Below are 22,546 nucleotides of genomic sequence, written 5' to 3'. Positions count from 1 at the left end.
CAGGCAGTATCCTTCTCAGTGCAGGCAGCATTTGTGACCCAGGGCAGGCCCAGACTGTCTCATTTCATTTTCTGGAGTCTCTCTCCAAAATTATATTTAAAATATTACATTGGTAACAGTGGTCTGATGAATGAGTTAATGTTTTTGGAGCACATTATTTGTTATAAAAAAACTTTTTTTTCCCCTGAGTTTACTTCTCTTTCATGTTTTCTGTGATGGTTTGGGAGTAACCCGCCCCCCAGGACACAATGAATTCACCTAGACTAGACTCAGCCAGCTAGAAATTAAGGAATGAAGCTTTATATTCACAGCTTAACACAATATACATGCAGATATTTACAATATGTTACAAATATTTACAGTTATATACAGAAATAGACAAATTAAAAGTAATACAGAAAACTCCTCCCAGGAATCAAGAGTCCCCAGGAGGGGCTCCCAACCACCCTTCTACCTTCTTTCTACCCTTCTACCTTAAAAAGTGGTTTGTTTGTTTTTCCTTCTTTCTACCCTTCTACCTTAAAAAGTGGTTTGTTTGTTTTTAATAGTACTTTTTGACAATACTATAGTACAGATTTTATGATTGTAATGGTGTTTGGAAGAAAGCTTAGGGTGGGTTGTTCTCTTTTTTTTTCATGGTTGGTTGTGTTTTGGTGATTAGTTTTGTTTAAAATCATGTGGAAGAATGTGTGTAGGTATAAATTTTTAAATTATTATTTATTTTTAAAATACATTTAGACTAGAAATACAAAGTAGATTTTCTCCCCTTGCTCTTTAAGGACAGCATCTTAAAATTGCACAATAGAAAAGGACACACTACTTATGCTATCAAAGCCATGACACAATTTAAACATCATGTGCTACACTGTACATCAGCTAATCCACCCTGGGGAACAACTAACACTTTGAGACGCTCTTTTTTGGGGGAAGGGGCTAAAGGTAACACGGTTTCCTCAATATGGAATTAGTGAAATAATTATTTTTTTGTCCCACCTTACAACACTTCCGGCAAAAAGAGGAAATGAGTATGTATTATTAGCTGATGTTTTTATTGTTGTCTTTCTAAGCCTATTAGCAGGTATATCCACATGAACATCACGTACGCCAGCCTCTCTGTTTACTAGAGCTGTGTGTGAATGATTCTTCATCAGTCATCAGCTGCTGTTCATGAGAGCTCATTATGTTACTGTGATGCAAATTCCTGTTACGGATGTGCTGATTGTTTACCAAGAGGGCTAAGTTTCTGGTTACAACTATGTTTGCATAATCACACCCACGAAAATACCTTAAATGCAAGCACGGCCTAAGGTAGCATAATGTTTTCAAGATCATAGGTATAATCTTTCTAATATATCCTCCAAGGGACATGAAAAAAACTGAACGTCACTGAAAATGCACTTTTACTTGAGAACTGCAGTTTGCATGTAAAAAAATATCTAAAAGGTATATCCCATACAAACACAAACTGCAATGGTAAGAGCTATTACACATCTGTTCTACATCAGGAACAAAGTACCACTGCACCTAATTTTTACCTGTTATTAGCTCCAAATAAATTACAGATAAATTATAATTTCTGAACCGATGTTGTTTTTTTTCCATGTGTGTGTTAAATTTCCTCTTTGAACATCTCAGAAAAAGATTCCATTAGCCTAACCTTTAAGTGTAAATGTCAGCGTTCTGCTTTTCTGTTACATTCTAGGTAGTGAATGGAAATTCGTTTTGCTGCTTGTGGAACACTGCACATTAATTTTGCTTTTCTAAAATCCTTAATATGAATAAGATCTCTTAGGTCATCCAGAAGTGTGCAGTTCGGCTTCTCTTGGTTGGTGCAACCAACTGGTTGCTCTTGCTTTGGCAGGCTCATTTACTGTCAGTAAAATAGTAGGGTGGGTGGCTCGCTTTGCTTTTCTTTCTTTCTTCACACTTTCGGTTTAATTTTTATTTATAGCCCTGCCCTTGTTGGTCACTGCTCCCCTGAAACAACTTCCACACCCTCTCAGCACACGCTCGAGTGCGACAAGCCGCTGCAAAGCCAAGGCTGACGTGCCCGCGGAGCGCCCCGACTTCTGTCCTTGCGCACTTCCTCCCGTTACCTCTGCAGAGCCGCCTGAGCCCACCTACACCAACAACTATTCATCTCCTGGCGAGGAAAAGGGTGATCTTGATAACTTTTTCTGGGTGAACAAAGTCAAGGAGCAGCAAAATACTGCTGCTCCTTTTGGGGGGTGGAGTGGGTGTGGGATGTCATTGCAAGCATTCCTGCATTGTGCTCTATTCTTACGATATACACACAAACATAAAAGACATACATACACAAATTATCTTTAGTTGAAGATACCAACCAGCTGTTGCTTAAAAGGGAAATAATCCTTGATTAACCGTATGACCTTATTCATAAATTTATCTAACTTGATCATGGCTTTTAAACCTTCTTTGGCTGTGGTTGGGAGATGTGAATTACTTTTTTTTCGTATTTCCAAATGTTTCATATTTTTCTCCGTTCCAGCCAAGCTCATCTTGCCAACCAGAAGAGATAAAACCGGTGACTGCCGAGGCACCCCCCTCGCACACCGCGGAGCCAGGCCCAGCCGAGGCGGCTGGGAAGAGGCACCACCTGGGAAGAGGCAGGGCTGAGCCTACTGCCGCCATCTCCGTTGCACCAGCGAGCCGTCAGTCCGGGTGAATCCGGGAAGGTGACCACCAGGCCAGCCCAGGTTCCCAGTGTCACCTCTGGCAAAGCGCGCTCAGGCTCTCGGCCTCGTCTGTCGCCTCACCGGCAGCCGAGAGGGCGATAAACTTTGTTGGAAGGGCTGGAACACGACATGCCGGGGAGAAGGCGGGCTGCGAAACCCTCTGAAGTGCCCTCAAGCTCCCTTGATACCCGTCTCATCCCCTGTTGCCTGGATGCGGCCGGAGCTTGCCGTTGCCAGCAGCCGCCTGAACCAGCTCTGGGAAATTCCATGCCCGGAGACCGCCAGCTGGGGGCCACGCCAGGCCGGGGGGCGGAGGGGCAGGATTAGGTTTCAGGCCGCCGGGGCGTGCCCGAGCGCGTTTTCCCCGCGGCGCGACTCGGCGCCGTTACTTGGGGGCGGGAAGGGCGAAGGCGGAGAGCGGGGCTGGGCCGCGGGGTCCGCCGAGCCGCCGGGGTAAGCGGGGCGTTAGGCCGGGCGGAGGGAAGCGGGATGTCGTACTGCGAGGATGCGGGCAGGATGGGGAGGGACCCACCGTGTTGCTGAGTTTTGAGCGGCCTTTTAAAGCGTATTTATATCGCGAAGTTTTACTGTTTCATTGATCCGCCGCGTTTTGCCGGGGCAGGGGTTGGGGGTTAAAGGGGAACAGAGGCTATGGAGCCGCAGGGAAGCTGAGTCTGTTGCTTCCCGCGCCCTGCACCAGGCCGAGCTGTCTGCTGGGCAGAGGGGAGCGGCGCTGGGGGCCAGGCCTGCTCCAAGTGGACGGTCTGTGGCATCGATCTTCCTCACGTAAACAAAAGCCGAGTTTCTCTCGGCTGCTTTAGGGCGCTGTCTCACAGTCTCCGTGTCTGTCCACGTACCCCGCCCCCTAACCCGAACGGGAATGTTTCATGCCGAGGGACGTTTCCTCACCGGGTGCTGCCACAGAGCCGTGAGCAGCCGCGGCCCAGAGGGGCTTCTGGGCGGTCCTTCCTCTCGCGATCGTCGGCGTTGAGAGTCCCTTGGAGCTGCTGCCGCTCCAGAGGCCCGAGACCATCTGTGTCTTGCCCCGGCGGCTGTGTGGGCTCCTGGCACAGCGGCAGCCGCGAGTTTGGGGTGGCCGTACCGGTAGCTGTTGCAGTGATGGTGTTGGTGCTTCTCGCAGGTCCAGACACCTTTGTAGCTTTCTAGCGTGCCTCTGGGACTGCATTTAAACACGACCGTTTTGTCGGGGTGGAAACGAAGTCTCGAGACGCAAGCGTCAGTTGTTACCCTTCGATGAGTCTTGTGATGGAAAGGAAAGGGGTCTGTCCTGTGGGATAGTTTTTCGTGTCGTGTCTCCCCTTGCTGCCGGTAACTCCGTATGTTACTCGAAAGAGTAGTGGAAAAGCTCAGAGCTGCCACTTTGAACTCTCTAGCACAGTTAACTCATTTACTTGCAGCTTGTCTAAGCAATGTTCCATTATTTTATTTTTCCTTTTGATTTTATAAACAGTGCAGCATCCCTCTACTTGTTTGCTTCTGAACACGTGCAGAAAATTTTTTAAGTGTAAACTGTTGAAACAGAAAAACGACCTTACTGGCTTACTGTGCTATAGAGGATCAAGAGTCTGCTGCTGGAGCAGAGCAGTAATTTATTGCAATCACGGTGTAGGATGTGAATTCTGCCGCTGTTTTGTATACTTGTGGTTTCCATATCAGTGCTACATGTCCACGATAGCAGGAATTTACTGGAGGAGAAGAGTCTAAACTGGAAAATGAAAAAGTGGTAGAATATTTTGGGGAAAAGTTAATTGATGCTTCTGTGGAGATGGAAAGTCATGTCACATGAACGTAATGTAGAATTAGAATATTTGAGGACACACCCACTATAGCAACGTTTTTTTTCTGTCTGAGACATCACCTTATTTTTATTTTCAAATAACATTCACTAATTAGCAGTGTTGTTTCTGATGTTTTCCTTTGTGCTTTCAAGACGCTTTTTTTCATCAGGAACTGGATACATTATTCCCCGTCCACACAAAAGTGCACTAGGAAAGTTAGATCAGTATCACCACTAGAGAAATAGAGCTGCACTACTTACATATTAATGGATGATCTTTATATTCCATCTGTGTCTGAATTCTTCAGAGAGGAATGCTGTAAAAATTCTCAGTTGTGCAGATTACTGCAAATGGTTTTGTTTTAATAGGTAACACTTTAGTCAGTGTATTGAGAATCATAAAACCTTTTTAGATTTTCCCCATGTTTCTTGTATGAAAACTTAAAATTCTTTGGAGTGTATTTACTGAATTTTCTAATTGGCTTTGTATTTGAGCACCCTGCTGATGTAGTTTAAGCTAGTACAATGCCATGCTGATAGTATACTGTATCATCATTGGCGAGAACAGTTTTGTTTCATGGTTGGAATTCCCATCAAGACAGTATATATATTATATATTTTTACCTGGTCAGTATTGGACTGTTTCTTCCATGAGCTTTTCAGATTTTGCCCTTGCACCTGAGACACCTTGCATGGTAGTCTTGTTACATGATGTAATGATTTTCTGAAATGCACACCCATTATTGCGGTAATATACAATGAGAAGTTTGTATTTTCAGTTGGAGAGGAAGATTGTGAGCCATCATGGAGGCTTCTTGTTTGTTAATTATGTATACTGTTTTCACCTCATGAAGAATTCAGTATACTTTCAGAGCTGCAACTATTATAGAAAGTATGTTTTGTCAGGTTTAATGAATATGATTATCAGTTTTCTGTGCTGAAAACATAAAGCACTTGAGCCATTCCTGGGTTTCATTTGTTAATTCAGTATATGCACTCGTGCGTGTTTTCGGCATATGCTAAATAGCTGATTTTCAGTATCTGAAGCTAATCCTGTATTTCAAAGGTTAGAAGAAAGTGATCCAAATTAAATTAAATTTAAAATGTTTTTTGAAGGATTAAAAAAAAAGTTTGTAAACAGATGACCTAAAAAAACAATCAACCAAAAACTATGTTGTTGCTTTTTCGGTACTCTTTACAGATTAATTTTGAGTAACCTATATCAGACACATTTATCAGTAGCTGAAAGCATCAGATATAATTTATGCTGATTTCTCAGTTGAAATTATAGCATACACTTGAGCATAGTATTATGTTCATGTAGGACTCCTTACACAGAAAAGTATTAATTACCGCGAACAGATTCCTTGTTTGTCCAAAGCATTTCTCTAATACGTTAATATGATGTGTACAGAAATTTAAAAATACATGAATGTTCAAATTATTCTTTTTCAGCTCTGTCACAGTACTCTTTTATAAAGTACTGAGTCATTACTATATTTTTTGCAGCTTTTTCTTGCAATGTACATTGTGCTAATAAAGTCACTTTTAAAATAAAACTGCTTAGACTACATGTTGCCTTCTAAACTGTCTTCTTTTTGCTTTAAATATTTCAGAATCATTTTAATTAGCATAGCTTTTAAGTGTAAATATCAAGCTTCTCATGCCTGGCTGTTACGTTCTAGGTAGTGGAAATTTGCTTTGCTACTTTGGAACAGTGCACATTAATTTTGCCTGTATTAAATCCTTAATTTGAATGAGATCTCATAGGTTATTCAGAAGTGTGCAATCTGGGTTTGCTTGGTTGATGAAACCGAGTGGTTGCTGTTAATTTGGCAGGCTCACATGCTGTCAGGAAAACAGTAGGCTGGGTTACTTTGCCCTTCTGTCTTCCTTTCCACTTCTGTGTTTATCATTCTTTCCCTGTTGGTGGCTGGTTACCCTTGCATTTGCTTCCACACGTTTTCACTGTGCGATCAAGAATGTGTAAATCTTTGTAAAAGTGGTAATCCTGGAAAGTACTGTATGCAACAACAAAATTACCTTTTTGACAGTGGAATGATTCTGTTGGGTTTTTTTTTTTTTTAGAAAAGCGTGAAGTGTTTCAGTTTGCTGTGAATGGTTTCTGCTGCCTTTATACAGACAAGACAATTCCCCATCCCCTCTGACCCCAGCCTCACTGCTGCCTGTCAGGGCAGCTGAGGATCACCTCAGTTTTCTTCCCGGGAGTAGTAGCTTGCATGTGGGAGGTAACTGGAGGAAGCGGAAGAGCTCTTGGAAGTGGCAGGCAAAGCAGAACATTTAACACTAATTAGTATTTTTCTTTACTGTGTGATTTGGTTTCCTTTCCTGCACCAGGCAGTGCTAACACAGCGTGCCTGTTCAAGTGATAGTGGGAGGGAAATGACATGGAATCAAAAGAAACTGAAAGGATCTCTGGCCCAGCCAAATCCAGGCCCAGGCACTGAAATTTAGATTTGGATCACTGAAATGTTCTTTTTTAGCACCTGTAGAATGGATATTGTGATTACTTAGCAGCTTAGGTGAAATGGATTTAGTTTTAATCTCAAGCAGTTCCTAGCCAAAGTTTGTGCTTAGAGATCACTCTTAAGATAGACATTTCCTCTTGTATCCTCAGAGCACTTCAGCTAATGCAGGAGCTACAGGGCTGGATTCTATCTTTAGTACTGCGTGTTTGCTTATCCAGTGCTATGAGCATTAGTTTCTAAGGTACTACCTGAAATGCTTTTGTGAAATAGGGGATGTAATACCATCAGTGAGACCAGTAAGTTTCTTTGTAGGCATTACATGATCAGATATGAAAGAATAATCATCGGAAGTGGGTCATCTTATCAAGAATTTTTTGGCTGTTAGTGGCTTGTGTGGTTGCAGTGGTAAAAAGGTGAATAATATGAAATTAGTGACTGAGGGATTTTTTTGTTTGTTTGTTTTATTGGTTGTAACTTGGTTTTTTTTGTTGTTTGGTTTGTTTTCAATTCTGACACCTATGGATTTCAGTGTTTTAGAGAAAGAAACCAGCACTGCAGCATGCCAGCTGTTTTCTGGCAACTGGATATAAAAGGATGGAGAAATGTACCTGTACCACATTTTTGTTTTTTATATGGGAAGAATCAAATTTCAAAAGTGCAAGTTGGAAAAGGATTATCTGTAACTTCTGTGCATGCTGAGTAGGTGGCATCATGTTTCTTACCATGTACCTGTTTAAAGTTTCTTTAGCTTTCTACTTTGCTGTTACAAAACAGGAGGAAAAACAAGTTGATTTAAAAAAAATATTTTATTAGATGTACATTTTTCAGATCCCAGTGCCTCTAAACACTTGAAAGTGACTTGCTATGTGTTGAACAGTATTTGTTCAGGTTGCCTAACTCAATCAGTCTGTGTTCTTATTACTGTGAAGAGATTAATGAACTTTAGCACTGAAATACAAAAATAGTTAAATCTGCTTTGAGCTGAACTAAGTAAGCTCTTTGAGGCATGCATGGTGTTTGTATCATATATAGAATGTCTGGTTTTGGCTTCAGACTCCAGTACAGGCTGCTAGGAGTATGCAGAATGGGAAGATCAACTACACTTTCCTTTTGTGCATCTGGAAGCATAAAAATATTCACTGTAGCCAATGATAGACTTGTGTCTTTCAACAAATAATCATGCATGCCACCATACCTCTCTGAAGTGCATCATTGTCAAAACACCTACAGGCAAGTTGGTGATGGTTGACACATTTTGGACAGAAATGTGCTTGCTTCCCCTATACCTCAGCTGTGTTAATGGGCCACTAAGCTGGTGCTGATAGATAGCATTGATGTGGCACAGTAATGCACAGTCACATGGCTTTTTACCATTTCAGAATGTAGGTACAGAACTGCAACATGTAGAAATACTGATATGTCTCTGCATTGCTTCTGCATCAGAGGAATTGTCCTGAAGGAAAACATCTTGATGGCAGTTTCAGTTTTCCTCTTGCTTCCAATTGACATGAAGCATTAAGTTGGTGACCTGCGGAGAGAATCCTCACTAATGTAAATACAAAATAAGGAGAATGAAGCTCTTGGTTTAAAATGTTGATGCAAAGATATCTCTGGAGGAGTTATTTCTGCTGCTAAAGCATGAGGTAGAAAATGTATCATGAGTGTCTAAGAGCTAAAGACTTCTTTTCACTATAGAATTTGATAACATAATCTCCATGTTTAGAGTATATTTAAGCCCTGTCTGCTCTTAGAAAGCTTCTGTTGTAAATCTTAATAGTATGTACTTCTGTAATTGCACAAAGTGGTGATCTTGTCCATTCCACTGCTTGTAAACCACACCAAGAATGAGATTTTGGCAGGTTGAATAATGCAATTTTCAACTACTCTGAAAGATACAGACTTTGTACAACTGCATTTTCTTCTTGATGTTCTTAGGGAGCTTACACAGAACAGTGTATTTTTCTGATAGTTTCCTCAGAGGAGAGAGCTCAACATTCGATGTTATGTGCTTATGCATACAGTATTGTGATAAACAGGGTCATAGTACTGAAAAATAATCCACATCTTTTTTTCTGCACAATTCTTCTGTTGCATCCACCACACAGCCCCAAGGGTAGCTGTAGAGGAAGGACTTGAGTGGTGAAACAGGTAAGAAACAGGTTGGCATTGCCACTGAGAAAAACACCTGTGAAAATGCCCTAAATGGCTCTATTTGTAAGTAGAGTCTGTGAGTAGAAAAAGTGGTAATTGTTTGTCAGGAAGGAACAGCTATTAGTGATAAAGGTTTGGGGAAGCCAGCTTCCTTCTTAATGGTTAATTAATCTCATCTAGCCTTTCCTGCATAAAACAGAGTCGTGGAGGTTTGGTTTTGTGGTTTTTGGTTTTTTTTTGCTTGATTGTTTCTGTTTGTTTGGCTTGTCTTTGTAGAATGACAAGGTGAAAATACAGGATACTTGGGTTTGGTTTTTGGATCTGGTTGAGGCTAGAATTTGCCTTACCAAGTGAGAAAATAAATTCATAAAGGCTTCTTTATTACTGATACGGGTAATCTGGATCTTGGAATAACATTACTTTGACAAATCAGATTCAGAGGATTTGAATGTCTCTTCAAGCAGTACAATGTTCTAAAAAGAAAAGTTGTTGATCCTGTATTGGGAAATTCAGATAGAGTAACATAAATTGAAATGAAGCCTTGGGCATATTGAAACTAAGGAATTCTTTGTAATGAAGGCTGAAATGCTTTTAAACACACTTGATTTGGATTTTCTGCACAAACTGCAAATAATACAGGCTTGTCAAAATATTTATCCTGGCTTGTGTTCCTTTTATGTGAATATATGTTAACAGCTGTTATATTGCAAGAATGGATTCCTGCTCAGATTCTATAACTAATGGTACTGCTGAATTTTCATTAAGCTCATCAGATTCAAGTTGGGATGCTATGCTGAAGTGCTTCCTTTTTTGTCAAGAAAACAAAGGCACCTTTATGAGAGATAAGACAGTAATATGCACAGCTCAGTTTATACACCTGCAGTGATACTTGAACTCCTCGCTTCTCCCCATCTATCAATCTTCATCAAACATATTCTCTCATTACACATTTCTGACAAATTCCAGACACACTGTTGGAAGAAAAATCTAAACAGTAACAAAGAAAGAATAAATAAAACCATTTCAGTATTTCTTTTTCCTGGTGTATAATTTCCAGACTGGAAACCTGTGGTGGTTAAAAACACAACCGTCCTCCAGATCTGAGTCTGTTTTCCAATAGACATTAATGGTGGAGGCTGAAATGTAAGAGTTCTGCAAGCTGATACAGCATTAAAACTTTGTAACTTCTGTGAGTTTTCTTTTTCAAAGGCAACTTAATAAAATGTACCATGGCTCATGCCTATGAAATTGTCAACATGTAGCCTGAAAACTGATCATCCAAATAATGTTTGCTTTTTTGTGAATAATCTGGAAGGAAAGCAGTGAAACTGTAAACTGTCAATGGCAGCTATGACTCTCAGTTTCTGGTTAAAGCAATTCAGGACATTATGTGCAACTGTGTGCAGACAGTAGCTTTGATATAAAAAAGCAAAGCTATTAAAAAGTGTAATCCTGAAAGCAATTTTTGGGCAGGTTTTAAAGTCCAAAGTGATTTAGAATGTGATTGCCTCTGACATTAATTATCCAAGAGATAAGAGATTTTTTAATTTTGTGGAGCTGTTTTTTGTTTTCAGAAATTGAGCTGTTTTCTTCAGGATTTAGTGCTGCTGTATATGTGACGCTTTTCCTTTCTATTATTTCTCAGGGAAATACTGCACTTGCTGCCTCTTAAGCATCGTGGACATAGAAGCTGAGGACCAGAAAAAACATGTTGGAAACAATTGGTAATATTTTTTTCATTTGTATCATTATGTATTGTGTGCACAGTAGATTTAGGATTAGCGGTGTATACCACTGAGAGAAGTTTTGTAAAAAACATCTACTGTACTTAATATATGATACATTTGCATTTTTGTATTTTGCATTTGGAGACAAAAAGAGCACTATCATTTATTTTGTGTTTTTTTTTTTTTTTTTTTGCTTGTCTTGATGCCGTTTGTTTTAATGTTCTGGAATTAAAAATGTACACTTGAGAAAGACAAATTGTTTTTTTCTATTATGGCTATTTTTGTTGCTGCTTATTTACAGTGGTCTGTGGCCACAGTTCCTGTAGCTGAATTTTAATTAAGGCTCTTTAGCAACCTAGTTATTCATGGACAAAAACGTTATTTTTGTTGGCTTCTCTTTCATGGTCTCCCTCTGCCTTCCTGATTCGTTAGACACGTTGGGCTGGTTTTTGTTCACAACTGATCCACTGAAAGCTTCTGTAGTTTGAACAGTAAAGTGAGATACATTTTAACTTGTAACCTGCTTGTATGTGGCTGCTTTTACACTACTACTGACTGGGAATGATTATTACTGCAGATACACATCGGGCCCTCCAGGCCATGGAGCGCTTACAGGCAAAACTCCGGGATCGAGGTGACGTTGCAAATGAGGAGAAACTGAGCTTATTAAAGTCAGTGCTGCAAAGTCCTCTCTTTAACCAAATTCTCAGCCTTCAGACTTCTGTTCAACAACTGAGAGATCAGGTAGGAAAAGCAGCCTCTTGGGCACAAGAGAAAAGTTACTAAGGACATGCAGAAATGTGTTTGTGCTTGCATGTTGAAAAGTGAAATCAAATAACTTAAATGTCTCATCCAAAGTTTCAGGAGACTGAGGTGAACGTACTTGTTGACTTCTGTGTGCTTTGCTGAGACCTGTATTTTGTGTATGTGTTTTTTTGTGAATATGCATGGTAAAGAAATCATGATACTGAGTGGGGAGTTAACATAAGGCTTTCTGTCTCTGTCCTTCGCAAGAAATGTGTTTTTTATGAGGCCTGAACACCTTTTCCTTGGAGCCGTATTGCTGTCCTGTGTCTTACCCTGCTAAAACAAGAATATATATGAGGAAAGATGTAGAAGGTTGACTTCAAAAGGACACAAGCATCATTTATTTTCTTTTGTGTTTAAGAAGAAAAGATCAAAGAGAATCAAGAGCTCCCACGTCCTTTTTATCTTGCTTAGAGTTTTAAGTAAAAATATTACTCTTCTCTGTGTCTTTGAAGATGAGGAAAAGGACAGCTCCTAGGCTATATTGACTTGTTTATTTATTACAGTATCACAGTATCACAGTATCACCAAGGTTGGAAGAGACCTCACAGATCATCAAGTCCAACCCTTTACCACAGTGCCCAAGGCTAGACCATGGCACCAAGTGCCACATCCAACCTTGCCTTGAACTGCCCCAGGGACGACGACTCCACCACCTCCCCAGGCAGCCCATTCCAGTGTCCAATGACTCTCTCAGTGAAGAACTTTCTCCTCACCTCGAGCCGAAATTTCCCCTGGCGCAGCCTGAGGCTGTGTCCTCTTGTTCTGGAGCTGGCCACCTGAGAGAAGAGAGCAACCTCCTCCTGGCCACAACCACCCCTCAGGTAGTTGTAGACAGCAATAAGGTCACCCCTGAGCCTCCTCTTCTCCAGGCTAAACAACCCCAGCTCCCTAAGCCTCTCCTCGTAGGGCTTGTGCTCAAGGCCTCTCACCAGCCTCGTCGCCCTTCTCTGGACACGCTCAAGCATCTCAGTGTCCTTCCTAAACTGGGGGGCCCAGAACTGAACGCAGTACTCGAGGTGTGGTCTGACCAGTGCAGAGTACAGGGGCAGAATGACCTCCCTGCTCCTGCTGACCACACCACTCCTGATACAAGCCAGGATGCCACTGGCTCTCTTGGCCACCTGGGCACACTGCTGGCTCATGTTCAGGCGGGTATCAATCAGTACCCCCAGATCCCTCTCTGTCTGGCTGCTCTCCAGCCACTCCGACCCCAGCCTGTATCTCTGCATGGGGTTGTTGTGGCCAAAGTGCAGCACCCTGCACTTTGAGCTATTGAACCCCATCCCATTGGCCTCTGCCCATCTGTGCAGGCGGTCAAGGTCCCGCTGCAGAGCCCTTCTGCCCTCCAGCTCAGTCACATCTGCCCCCAGCTTAGTGTCATCTGCAAACTTGCTGATGACTGACTCGATGCCCTCATCCAGATCATCTATGAAGATGTTAAAGAGGATGGGGCCCAGCACTGATCCCTGAGGGACACCACTAGTGACTGGCCGCCAGCTGGATGTGGCACCATTCACCACCACTCTCTGGGTCCGGCCCTCCAGCCAGTTCCTAACCCAGCACAGAGTGTTACCATCCAAGCCGCGGGTTGACAGCTTAGCCAGCAGTTTGCTGTGGGGGACAGTGTCAAAGGCCTTGCTGAAGTCCAGATAGACCACATCCACAGGCCTCCCCACATCCACCAAGCGGGTCACCTGATCATAGAAGGAGATCAGGTTAGAAAGGCAGGATCTGCCCTTCCTAAACCCATGCTGGCTGGACCTGAGATCTTTGCCATCCCTCAGGTGCGCAGTTATTGGCCCCAAGAGAACCTGCTCCATCAGTTTCCCTGGCACTGAGGTCAGGCTGACGGGTCTGTAGTTCCCAGGTTCCTCCATCCGACCCTTTTTGTGGATGGGGACCACGTTGGCCATTTTCCAGTCTCCTGGAACCTCTCCGGTGAGCCAGGACTGCTGGAAAATGATGGAGAGTGGCTTGGCCAGCTCAGCTGCCAGCTCTCTCAGCACCCTGGGATGGATCCCATCTGGTCCCATGGACTTGTGGGTGTCCAGATGGCTCAGCAGGTCCTGAACTAATTCCTCATGAATTTCCAGGGGAACACACTGCTCCCCGACCCCATCCCCCAGTTTAAGAGGCCATTTGCATCCTCCTCCTCTCTCCTTAACTTCCTTGTCAGCTGAATAAGAACTTGAACAATATAAAAACTAGTTCAGTAACTGAATGAGGACTAAACTGTGTTATATGGCTTTGCAAATAGTTCTTCCTGTTAACTCCTGCAAGATGAGCAGCTCTGTGGCTTATAGGCGGAAATGCTGAAGTGGGATGTAGCCCTTACACACTGATGTCGTTGTCAGCATGGAGCTGTGTTTGGTCTCTGACCAGATGCTCTTATGTGTCATATTGATGCTATTTTGCACAGACAAGAAATTAAGTTGAAATGCTGTCTACATTGCTGTATATGACCATTTTTTTTAGATTTTGCATGTTTAGTATGTAGGGAGTTGGTGACTTTAGAGGGGTTGAAAAAAATCTGGGGAAAAAAGGGTGTTCTGAGGGTTTGTTTGGTCTGCTATTTGAAAAAGAGGATTTACAGTGACACCCAGAAATGATGTGATTTAGGTTGTGGTTACTCTTGAGAATGTGTGGTAAGAATTGAAAGTGTGCCTGAAGCATAATGGGAATTTGGTGAAAAGGCAGTTTCAATTTTCACTTCCAGACATTAGCTATGATATTAAAAGATGCTTCTCTTTTAAAATACAGTCACTTAAATTAGTAAAATTACCGTGATACTGCAGCTGGGTAATTTCACATGTGTATTAAAAAAAAAAAACAAACCAGTTTTTGCTTCCAGAGGTTTATCTGTGCAATGACTTCAGTGGCTTATGCCTGTTGTTTGGTACATATCATGTCTAGTTGACAGATAAGCTACTTGGATGGGAATTCTCTTTATATCTGCTTACATCAGCATTTTTTAATGCAAATGTATGTTTCTGGCTATTCTTAGATTTTGATCAGCTCTTCACAAAGTTTTCCTTCCCTGGAGACTTTCAAGGCCTGTCTGGATGCGTTCCTCTGTGATCTGTGCTAGATTCTGTGTTCCTACTCTGGCAGGGGAGTTGAAATCGATGATCTCCTTCGGCTCATTCCAACCCCTGACATCCTGTGAAGTTACCATTTCTTCCCATATAATGAGATTGTCTGTCTCTATTTAGATGTCTATAAAGCACATTGATATAGGATAGAGAATTAAATAATGAAATAGGTGGTCATGTTAAAAAATTAAATCTTTTTGGCATTTGAAAGGCTGAAGTTTTGTTCAAGGACAGTTTAGTTTTCCTTTTATGAGGAGGTACTCTGCTCTTCAAACTCTTAAATTACAGCTTGGTGAAGACTGCAAGGCATGTGAATAATTAACAGTTTTTTTGGCCAAGCTGTGCCAGATCACAGAAGGACTCAAACTGTTTCACAAGCAGTTGCAGTCAGACATGTATTGGAGACCAGATGACCAGTTGTGATGAACTGTACTAAGATGGCAATTTTTAAATTTTTTTTTTATATTTCATGCTATGGCAGTGAATGGGGATCTGTTTCTTCTCGAGGTGAAATGTAAGTGACTGTAAATATTTGTGATTAGCTAAGAGTTTTTAAAGAGCTACAAGACCATGGTAAAATTCTCAGGAGAAGGCAGACTTTTAGGAAGTGTGAGCTTAAAGGGGGAGGGAGCAGAGAACCAATAATGGAAGTTTACTGGCTTAAGGCATAGAGATGATTGTGAGAGTACTGACTAGTCACTTTTTGAGAGCACTGACCAGTTAGTTGAGTTGAGGAACACTGAAGGAACCATCTTTTTTTCTTTTTTGTGTAATTTTTCTTCAGCGAATGCTTGTTTTCTGATGCTGAAAAGCAGTTTCATTGTTTGAAGGTGAGACACTGATAGAAGAGAAACACCATGATGTTTTGAACGTTTCAATAATATCTTATTTTATTTATTAAAAAAAAGAAGAAAATGCCCCAGCCATGCTGGCAGTCCTTTCCCAATTCATTCCTCTTTGTCTCTTCTCTGTCCACCTCCTCCTTCCTCCTCCTCTGCCTCCAGTCCAGTCAGACAGAACAAAATTCCTTTCCTTTGGCTGCACTGCGTTCCTCAGTTTGTTTTTTTTTTTTTTGGTTATGAGCTTGACCATATTTTCTCGTTCACAGCAAAGCAGCTGAGCAGAGTCTCCCTGCGGCACAACATGTAGTGAGTTGCATGGGATACCTGAGTATCATCACTAGTGCTAATTTACAGAAGTGGAGAAGTTGCTTTTTTTATATTGTCTGTAAGCATTCACTTAACTTTGTGGTTTGCACAACTAAAGGAGATGTTTAGGTCCTGTCCTGAATGTTTGTCTGCAGTGAAACCATTTGCTTTGTGTTTTGAAACTAAAAGCTTATGAGAAATGCTAATTTGGGATCTGCTGCACCCTTCTCAAAGATGGAATTGTAGTGGAGTAGCCAGCAGGGCAGCGCTGGACCGGTGCTTCTTCCTGGGGAGCATCAGTGCTTTTGACTGTGGCATGGGCAGCTTGCCTGAGGTGGGAGCCTGGCAGAGCAGGGTGCCTGGCAGCAGCAGCTGCTGCCTTCTTGCAGGCCTTTTGTTGTGGCTTGCTCATGCTTTGTGTCCTCCAATGCAGTCAGTCTTGCAGGTGGCTATTTTTGTAATGCAGGACACTTGCAGTTAGCTGAAGCACCGCCGTGTGCTTCTTGGGATCTCCATGGCTGAAGTGCAGAAATGCTGGTTTTTTTTTTTCTTGGTCCAATCTGAGACCTAATAATCTTAATTGTAGTTGATACACTGCAGGCAGGCTTGGATTGCTCCTTTTTTTTTTTGGTTGTTAAAAATATTTTACAATTGCATGTAAGCACAATTTAGTAGCATTTGGTGACTAACTGTAACACTGTAAAGTAAGTTCTATCATGCATGGTGGTGCTTAAAAGATAATTTTTTTTGTCTTATGCCAAAGTATGTCCACAGCCTTTTGTAATGGTTTGGATGTTACCCAACCCCCCACTCTTATGAAATCACCCTGACTGGACTCAGCCAAGATGGAGATTAAGAATGAAACTGTATTTACAGCTTTGTACAATATACAAGCAGATATACACAAATATGTGCAGTTACATACAAATTAAAAGTAACACAGAAACACAGTACCCCTCCCAGAAACAATCAGAGTCCCCAGGAGGGCTCCTGACCCAAACCCCCTTTCCCCTTCCTCTTTCCCTCCCTTCAGAAATAACCAGATCAACCCATGTGTATCTCCTGTGATAAATCTGGAGATCTGAGGTGAGATGTCAAAAAGAGATGACAAGGAGGTTAGAGGAAAAAGGGGTTAGGTGGATTAGAGAGTTAAAGGTAGAGTCAACCACAGAGAACAGACCGCAAGAAAGAAGGCACAGCTAGAAGTGATAGCTGAGCAGTGTGTATGAAGTGATTGTCTTTTCTGTATTTTAACTAGTTGGGTTTCTCAGTAGAAGAATGGTGATATAGGGAGCATTTTTTTTTTTTTTCTTTTCATAGGTAAGGATTTAATTTCTTTCACTAAAATATTTAATTTAGTCTCAAACCAGCCCACCTTTCTTTATAAGAGAGATGTTCTAGTCCCCTAACCATCTTCATAGCCTTTTGCTGTACCTTCCTCTCAAACAATTTGCTGTCTTTCTTGGACTGGGGAGACCAGAACTGGACACAATACTCCAAATATACTCCATATGAGGCCTCACTATGGCAGAATAAAAGGGAAGGAGAATCTCCTTTGACCCACTTGTTGGGTTGTTCTTGATGTGCTCCAGAATGCCATTGGCTTTCTTGGCCACAAGGGCATGTTGCTACCTAATGGTCATTTTGTTGTCAAACAGCACCTCCAAGTCTTTTTTCCACAGAGCTGCTTTCCAGCAGGTCAGCCCCTAACCTAGGGCTGTTCCATCTTGGGTGTAGTACCATACATTTACCCATGTTGAATTGTATGTGATTACTGTGCCCAACTCTCCATCCAGTCCAGGTAGGAAATTTATTCTGGGAGCAGTAACATGGGAACAGCTTATCCCAGTTGTCTTGTAGGATGCTTGTTAAAGCGTTGGAATAGATTTGGAGGAGACTCTGTATTGAAGGAAAAGTTAAAGGAAAAGGAATATTGTATTCAGTGGTGGCTAAAATCTGAGGTAGAGTATGAAGAAAAGTGGCCAAAAATGAGGCTATTAACCTATCATGTAATTTTGCAACTTAATTTTTTTTTGTCGACAGTGGCAAAAGTGGGATGAAATCCAATATCTGGATTTGTTTTTTGTTATCGTGAAAAAGAAAAAGGGGGAAAAGAAAAGCGTTAAACTGTTAATGTTAGACTTGAATATATTAGTAATAATGAATGAGCCTGAGTTGGTAACTCTTGAGTCTCAACACCTGGCAGGGTTTGGGATGCCAGTCTTTGCAGCGGTGCTAATTATTGATGGTAATGCTAGTGGAGTTTGAGCCTTGTCAAACATGCATTTCTTGCTGGGACAGTGCCTTGTCTTAGGAACGCTGCCACAGCTGCTTAACCATCCTCATCTCTGCTGTATGCAATCTTTCTTACCCCATAGAGAGGTGTTTGCCTTGTGTTTTTTTTTATAGTGTAATCCTATCTGTCTCTACTTTCTATGTGATGTTTGGAATTATTTAGATGGAAGATTGAGTTATAGGCACAGATGTTAAAAGTTATAATCCATTGGATTCATTATCATATGTAGGAGGGTGGACTTCAGCATTTGTTTTGCAGTTAATTAGACGAAGGTCTTCACTTGGGCACTACAGCCTGAAAAATCTGGTTTGAAATTGCATAGGTTTGTTATTTTAGTCTCACTTCAGTAGTTTTAGCCAAAACAGGGCTGTCTTTGACTGCTGGCAACTCCCAAAGGACACAGTGAGAATACTCAGGAGAGAGAGAAACTGAAGCTGCCCAATTTGGCATCTGAAAAAACTCAAGGATAGTCTTGTGATTCAGGACCCTCTTTGAACAGCTGTGGAATCTGAGGGAACACCAGTATATGTCCATATGTAGTACTGTTAAAGCTGTAACGAAGACTCACAGTCTGGAGACATATACACTGGAGACTGATTGGAGACATATACAGGCTCTAGTGGAATTTGTTTACTCCTGAGGAAAATGGACAATCTAGGATGAGGCAGCAGAGAAGGTGGCTTGGACATACGTGTCCAAGCTTAAATTTGTTTATCTTCCCAGGGAAGATCTGAAACTGAATCCTAATAAAGCTCGTGAATTTGAGCTAATTAATTGGATGACCTAAAGAAAAATAATTACTTTATTCTGTATGGAATTTAAAATGAAGTTGAAAACCCAAAAATGTATTGAGTTGTGTGAAGTAAGACGCTGAAATTGCGTGAGGTAGTTTGGAAACAAGCAAATTTGAATCCAGAGGGTGATAGCAATGTGATGTGCTGGTTTGAGTCTAATATTTACTGAGAGAAATTAAATCCTTAGCTGTGAAAGAAGAAAAACAGTATGTGGCCTATATCACCATTCCTCTGCTGAGAAATACAACTAGTCAAACTATTGATAAGATGGTCACCTCACACACACACACTTCTCAGCTTTTCACTTCAGACTGTGCCTTCTTTCTAGCAGTCTGGTCTCTGGCTTATTCTGCCTTTATTAATCCACCTAATCCCTTTTTCCTCTAACCTCCTTGATGTCTTTTTTTTAAATTTCATATCAGATTTTCAGATGTATCATGGGAGATATATGTGGGTTTATCTGGTTATTTCAGAAGGGAGAGAAAGAGGAAGGGGGGAGGGGTTTTGGGTCAGGAGCCCTCCTGGGAACTCTCTTTCTGGGAGGGGTATTGTGTTTCTGTGTTACTTTTAATTTGTATGTAACTGCACATATTTGTGTATATCTGCTTGTAAATTGTGCTAAGCTGTAAATATAGCTTCATTCCTTAATTTCCAGCCATCTGAGTCTAGTCTGTGTGATATTCTTAAATGTGGAGGGATAGCACCCAAACCATAACGTCTTTATTTTGGCACTTCCAAATGGGGCTAATTAAATTTGATTGATTGATAATTAAGTCTGGAGATTAAGAATTAAGTTACTTTGTATTTTAATTTCTATTTTGTACCTGTTAGAGATGTGGTTCTTTTACTGTTGGTTGTCAGTGAAAATTGCTTCATTGATTTTTTGATATGATATAGAAAAAGCGCACAAAGATGTTTTTGGACTTCAGAGACTGCTGTCTCAGTTGAATTGGCTTCAGTATTACTGAAATTATTGCCAAATCTGATTTTAATAAGTCAAGATATATTACAACTCCACTCTCTCCTCCAACAGCTTTACTACATGTAATTCTGCCTAAAATGGACCTGCCAAATCCCTGTAGTGATACAGTGATATACTTATCTTGTGTGATCTTAGTCCTAATAATTCTGGATTTGGCATTAAAGCTGACATTATGCATTAGACATTTGAATGTGGTTCCTTTAAGGAGGAAAAGAGAACATGTTTCTTTGCAAACAGAGCTACCTGAGATAAGCTGTACAGAAAGTGAAAACAATGTCTGTTCGAGAGGAGACCAAGGGGGCCACCACCACTGCACCTCCTCCTGCAGATTCTGGAACCGCTGCTGAAGTCTCAGTTGTTGACAATAACATGGCAGTCAGCCAAAGAACAGGTCCAGCTGTTCAAGTTACTAGGTTTCTTCACCTAGTTCACATCCAGCAGCCTCTAACTCTAAACCAGATTCAAAGTCACAGGAAGCAAGTCAGACCTTCAATAATTCAGACCTGCTGGAAGGTACTTCCAAAGCCTTTCTGGCCCCAGCAAATGCACAGGCCAAGACGAAACATTTGGTAAAGAGTGATTCTAGAGATGATTCAGGAGTGAGGACCTCTGGTATACAAGAGGAAGAAGAGGATAAATACAGCCTTAGAGACTTTGCCAACATGCTCAGATCTCAATACTCTAATGAGAAAAGCTTTGTGAGATTGGCTGCCCAGAAGGAGGATGGCTCTGAGGAGTTTAAGACTGCTCTTAGTAAAGTTTTGTTTCTGGGCCAGGTACAACCAGGACAACCAGAGGAGAAGGATGATATCCAGGATTCCAATGATCACCTCAAAGAGGTTAGGGAAGTTAGAAAGGAATATGCAAGAGAATCAGGAGAGCCAGTCCTTTGCTGGCTGGTGGGATGCTGTAGTATTGGTGTGTCTTGGTTCTAATTTAAATTTCTCAGAGACTCAGATATAGTTGATGACATTCCTCTTGGAACAGGTCTCACAAAGAAGCTTATTAAGCTTGCTCCTTCATCCTATGCTAACATCTTGGCTAGCAGGTTTCTATCAAGGAGTGATAATGGAAGGTCTCTCACTTTTGGTGAGTTCACTGACCAACTGAGGCAGATAGAGGATAGCTTGTCACATTCTGACCTAGTCTCTGACATAAAAACTATGACCCCAAAGATAAAATATACCATGAAAGAACTGAAGGAGGAATTTAGACCCTCCATATCCAGTCTGGCAAAAGATACCATCCCTTCATCATCTGAATGGGCGCATGTTTCTGCCATCATGAGCAGACGCCCACCTCCTGCAAGGCAGTTCTGGCCCAGGAGACAAGTTCCATCTAGGCGTCAGTAATCATGTGAGTCACTGTGGATAATCTTGCATGACCAATTTTGTGAGAACATGACAAGTAGGATGGTCAACCTACTTCAGCTCATTCAAAGAGAGTTAGGGAACTGCAGAGTGGCAGAAACAGAGGCATGGTATTGAGTTGATCTGCCTTACTATGCACCAGCTTCAGGAAAGATTGAACTCTACAATGGTTTGCTGAAAACCACCCTAAAAGCCATGAGGGGTGGAACTCTGAAAATCTGGGACAAGCATTTAGCACAAGCAACCTGGTTGGTAAATAGGGGTTCAGTAAAGAGATCAAGACCTGCACAATTAGATTTGGTACAAGCAGTGGATGGTGATAAGGTTCCTAGGGAAAAATGGGTATTTTCTCCTTCAGGTGAAGGGAAACCTGTCTGAGGGGTGGTTTCTGCTGAAGTTCCTGATCATACCTACTGGGTAATGCAGGAGAATGATGACATCCTATTTATTCCACAGAGAAACTGAACTTTAGCTGAAAGAGTTTAAATTCAGAGTATATAATGCAAGCTGTTAGGAGTTTTATGTTCTAGCTACTTTTGGTGTCCAATAAGTCCCAATCTATGAGAAATTCTGCAGTACATGAGCATGAACCCAGTGTCACCTGGTTGTCCCTGTTCTCATCTCATTTATGAGGAGACAAACTGGTTCCTGTTTTCTGAGCTTTTGAATCACCTACATGTGAAAGAAGTGTGAACTGAACTTACAATATTCATTATTGTAAATATTTTAGATTAGACAATTCTCAACAGAACACTGAGTGATAATAGAGGGGTAGATTGTGCTGGTCTGAGGCTAACATTGAGAGAAATTAAATCCTTAGCTGTGAAATGAAAGAAGAAAAACAACATGTGCCCTATATCACCATTCTTCTACTGAGAAGTGCGACTAGTCAAAATATAGATAAGACAGGCACTTCACACACACACACCTCCCCCCCCACACGCTTCTCAGCTTTTCACTTCAGGCTGTGCCTTCTTCTGGTAGTCTGGTCTCTGGCTGATTCTGCCTTTAACTCGCTAATCCACCTAACCCCCTAATTGTGCTATAATTCTTCATTCTTTAACTTTCAGCTGGCTAAGTTTAGTCTAGGTGAACCTTTGTGTGTGGGGGGTGGGTGATGCCCAGAACTACTACAGTTTTTCCTTCTTTTTACTTTTTTGGCTTAGATGACTGCATATTTGATTTGAAGTGGA

The 22,546-nt window shown here is 41.5% G+C and overlaps 1 protein-coding gene across 20 annotated transcripts in view; it reads left to right on the top strand.

The window, feature by feature from the left end:
* Positions 1-1,986: 1,986 nt before the first annotated feature.
* MPDZ (multiple PDZ domain crumbs cell polarity complex component) overlaps positions 1,987-22,546 on the top strand; it is a 111,464-nt gene continuing 90,904 nt past the window's right edge. For 19 of the 20 annotated variants that reach the window (XM_064140573.1, XM_064140571.1, XM_064140565.1 and 16 more), the window contains exons 1-4: positions 1,987-2,158; positions 2,510-3,149; positions 10,780-10,858; positions 11,439-11,605. In XM_064140573.1, the coding sequence (XP_063996643.1) occupies positions 10,843-10,858; positions 11,439-11,605 (183 nt within the window). In that variant the 5' untranslated portion in view covers positions 1,987-2,158; positions 2,510-3,149; positions 10,780-10,842. Of the gene's footprint in view, positions 2,159-2,509; positions 3,150-10,779; positions 10,859-11,422; positions 11,606-22,546 lie in introns of those variants that run through there. The other variant, XM_064140575.1, reaches the window with a different exon arrangement.

Source organism: Pogoniulus pusillus, chromosome Z (genome assembly GCF_015220805.1).
Source record: "Pogoniulus pusillus isolate bPogPus1 chromosome Z, bPogPus1.pri, whole genome shotgun sequence".
In the NCBI taxonomy this organism is placed as follows: Eukaryota; Metazoa; Chordata; class Aves; order Piciformes; family Lybiidae; genus Pogoniulus; species Pogoniulus pusillus.
The sequence above is the reverse complement of the archived record's forward strand: the minus strand, read 5'-3'. Positions and strand labels throughout refer to the sequence as shown.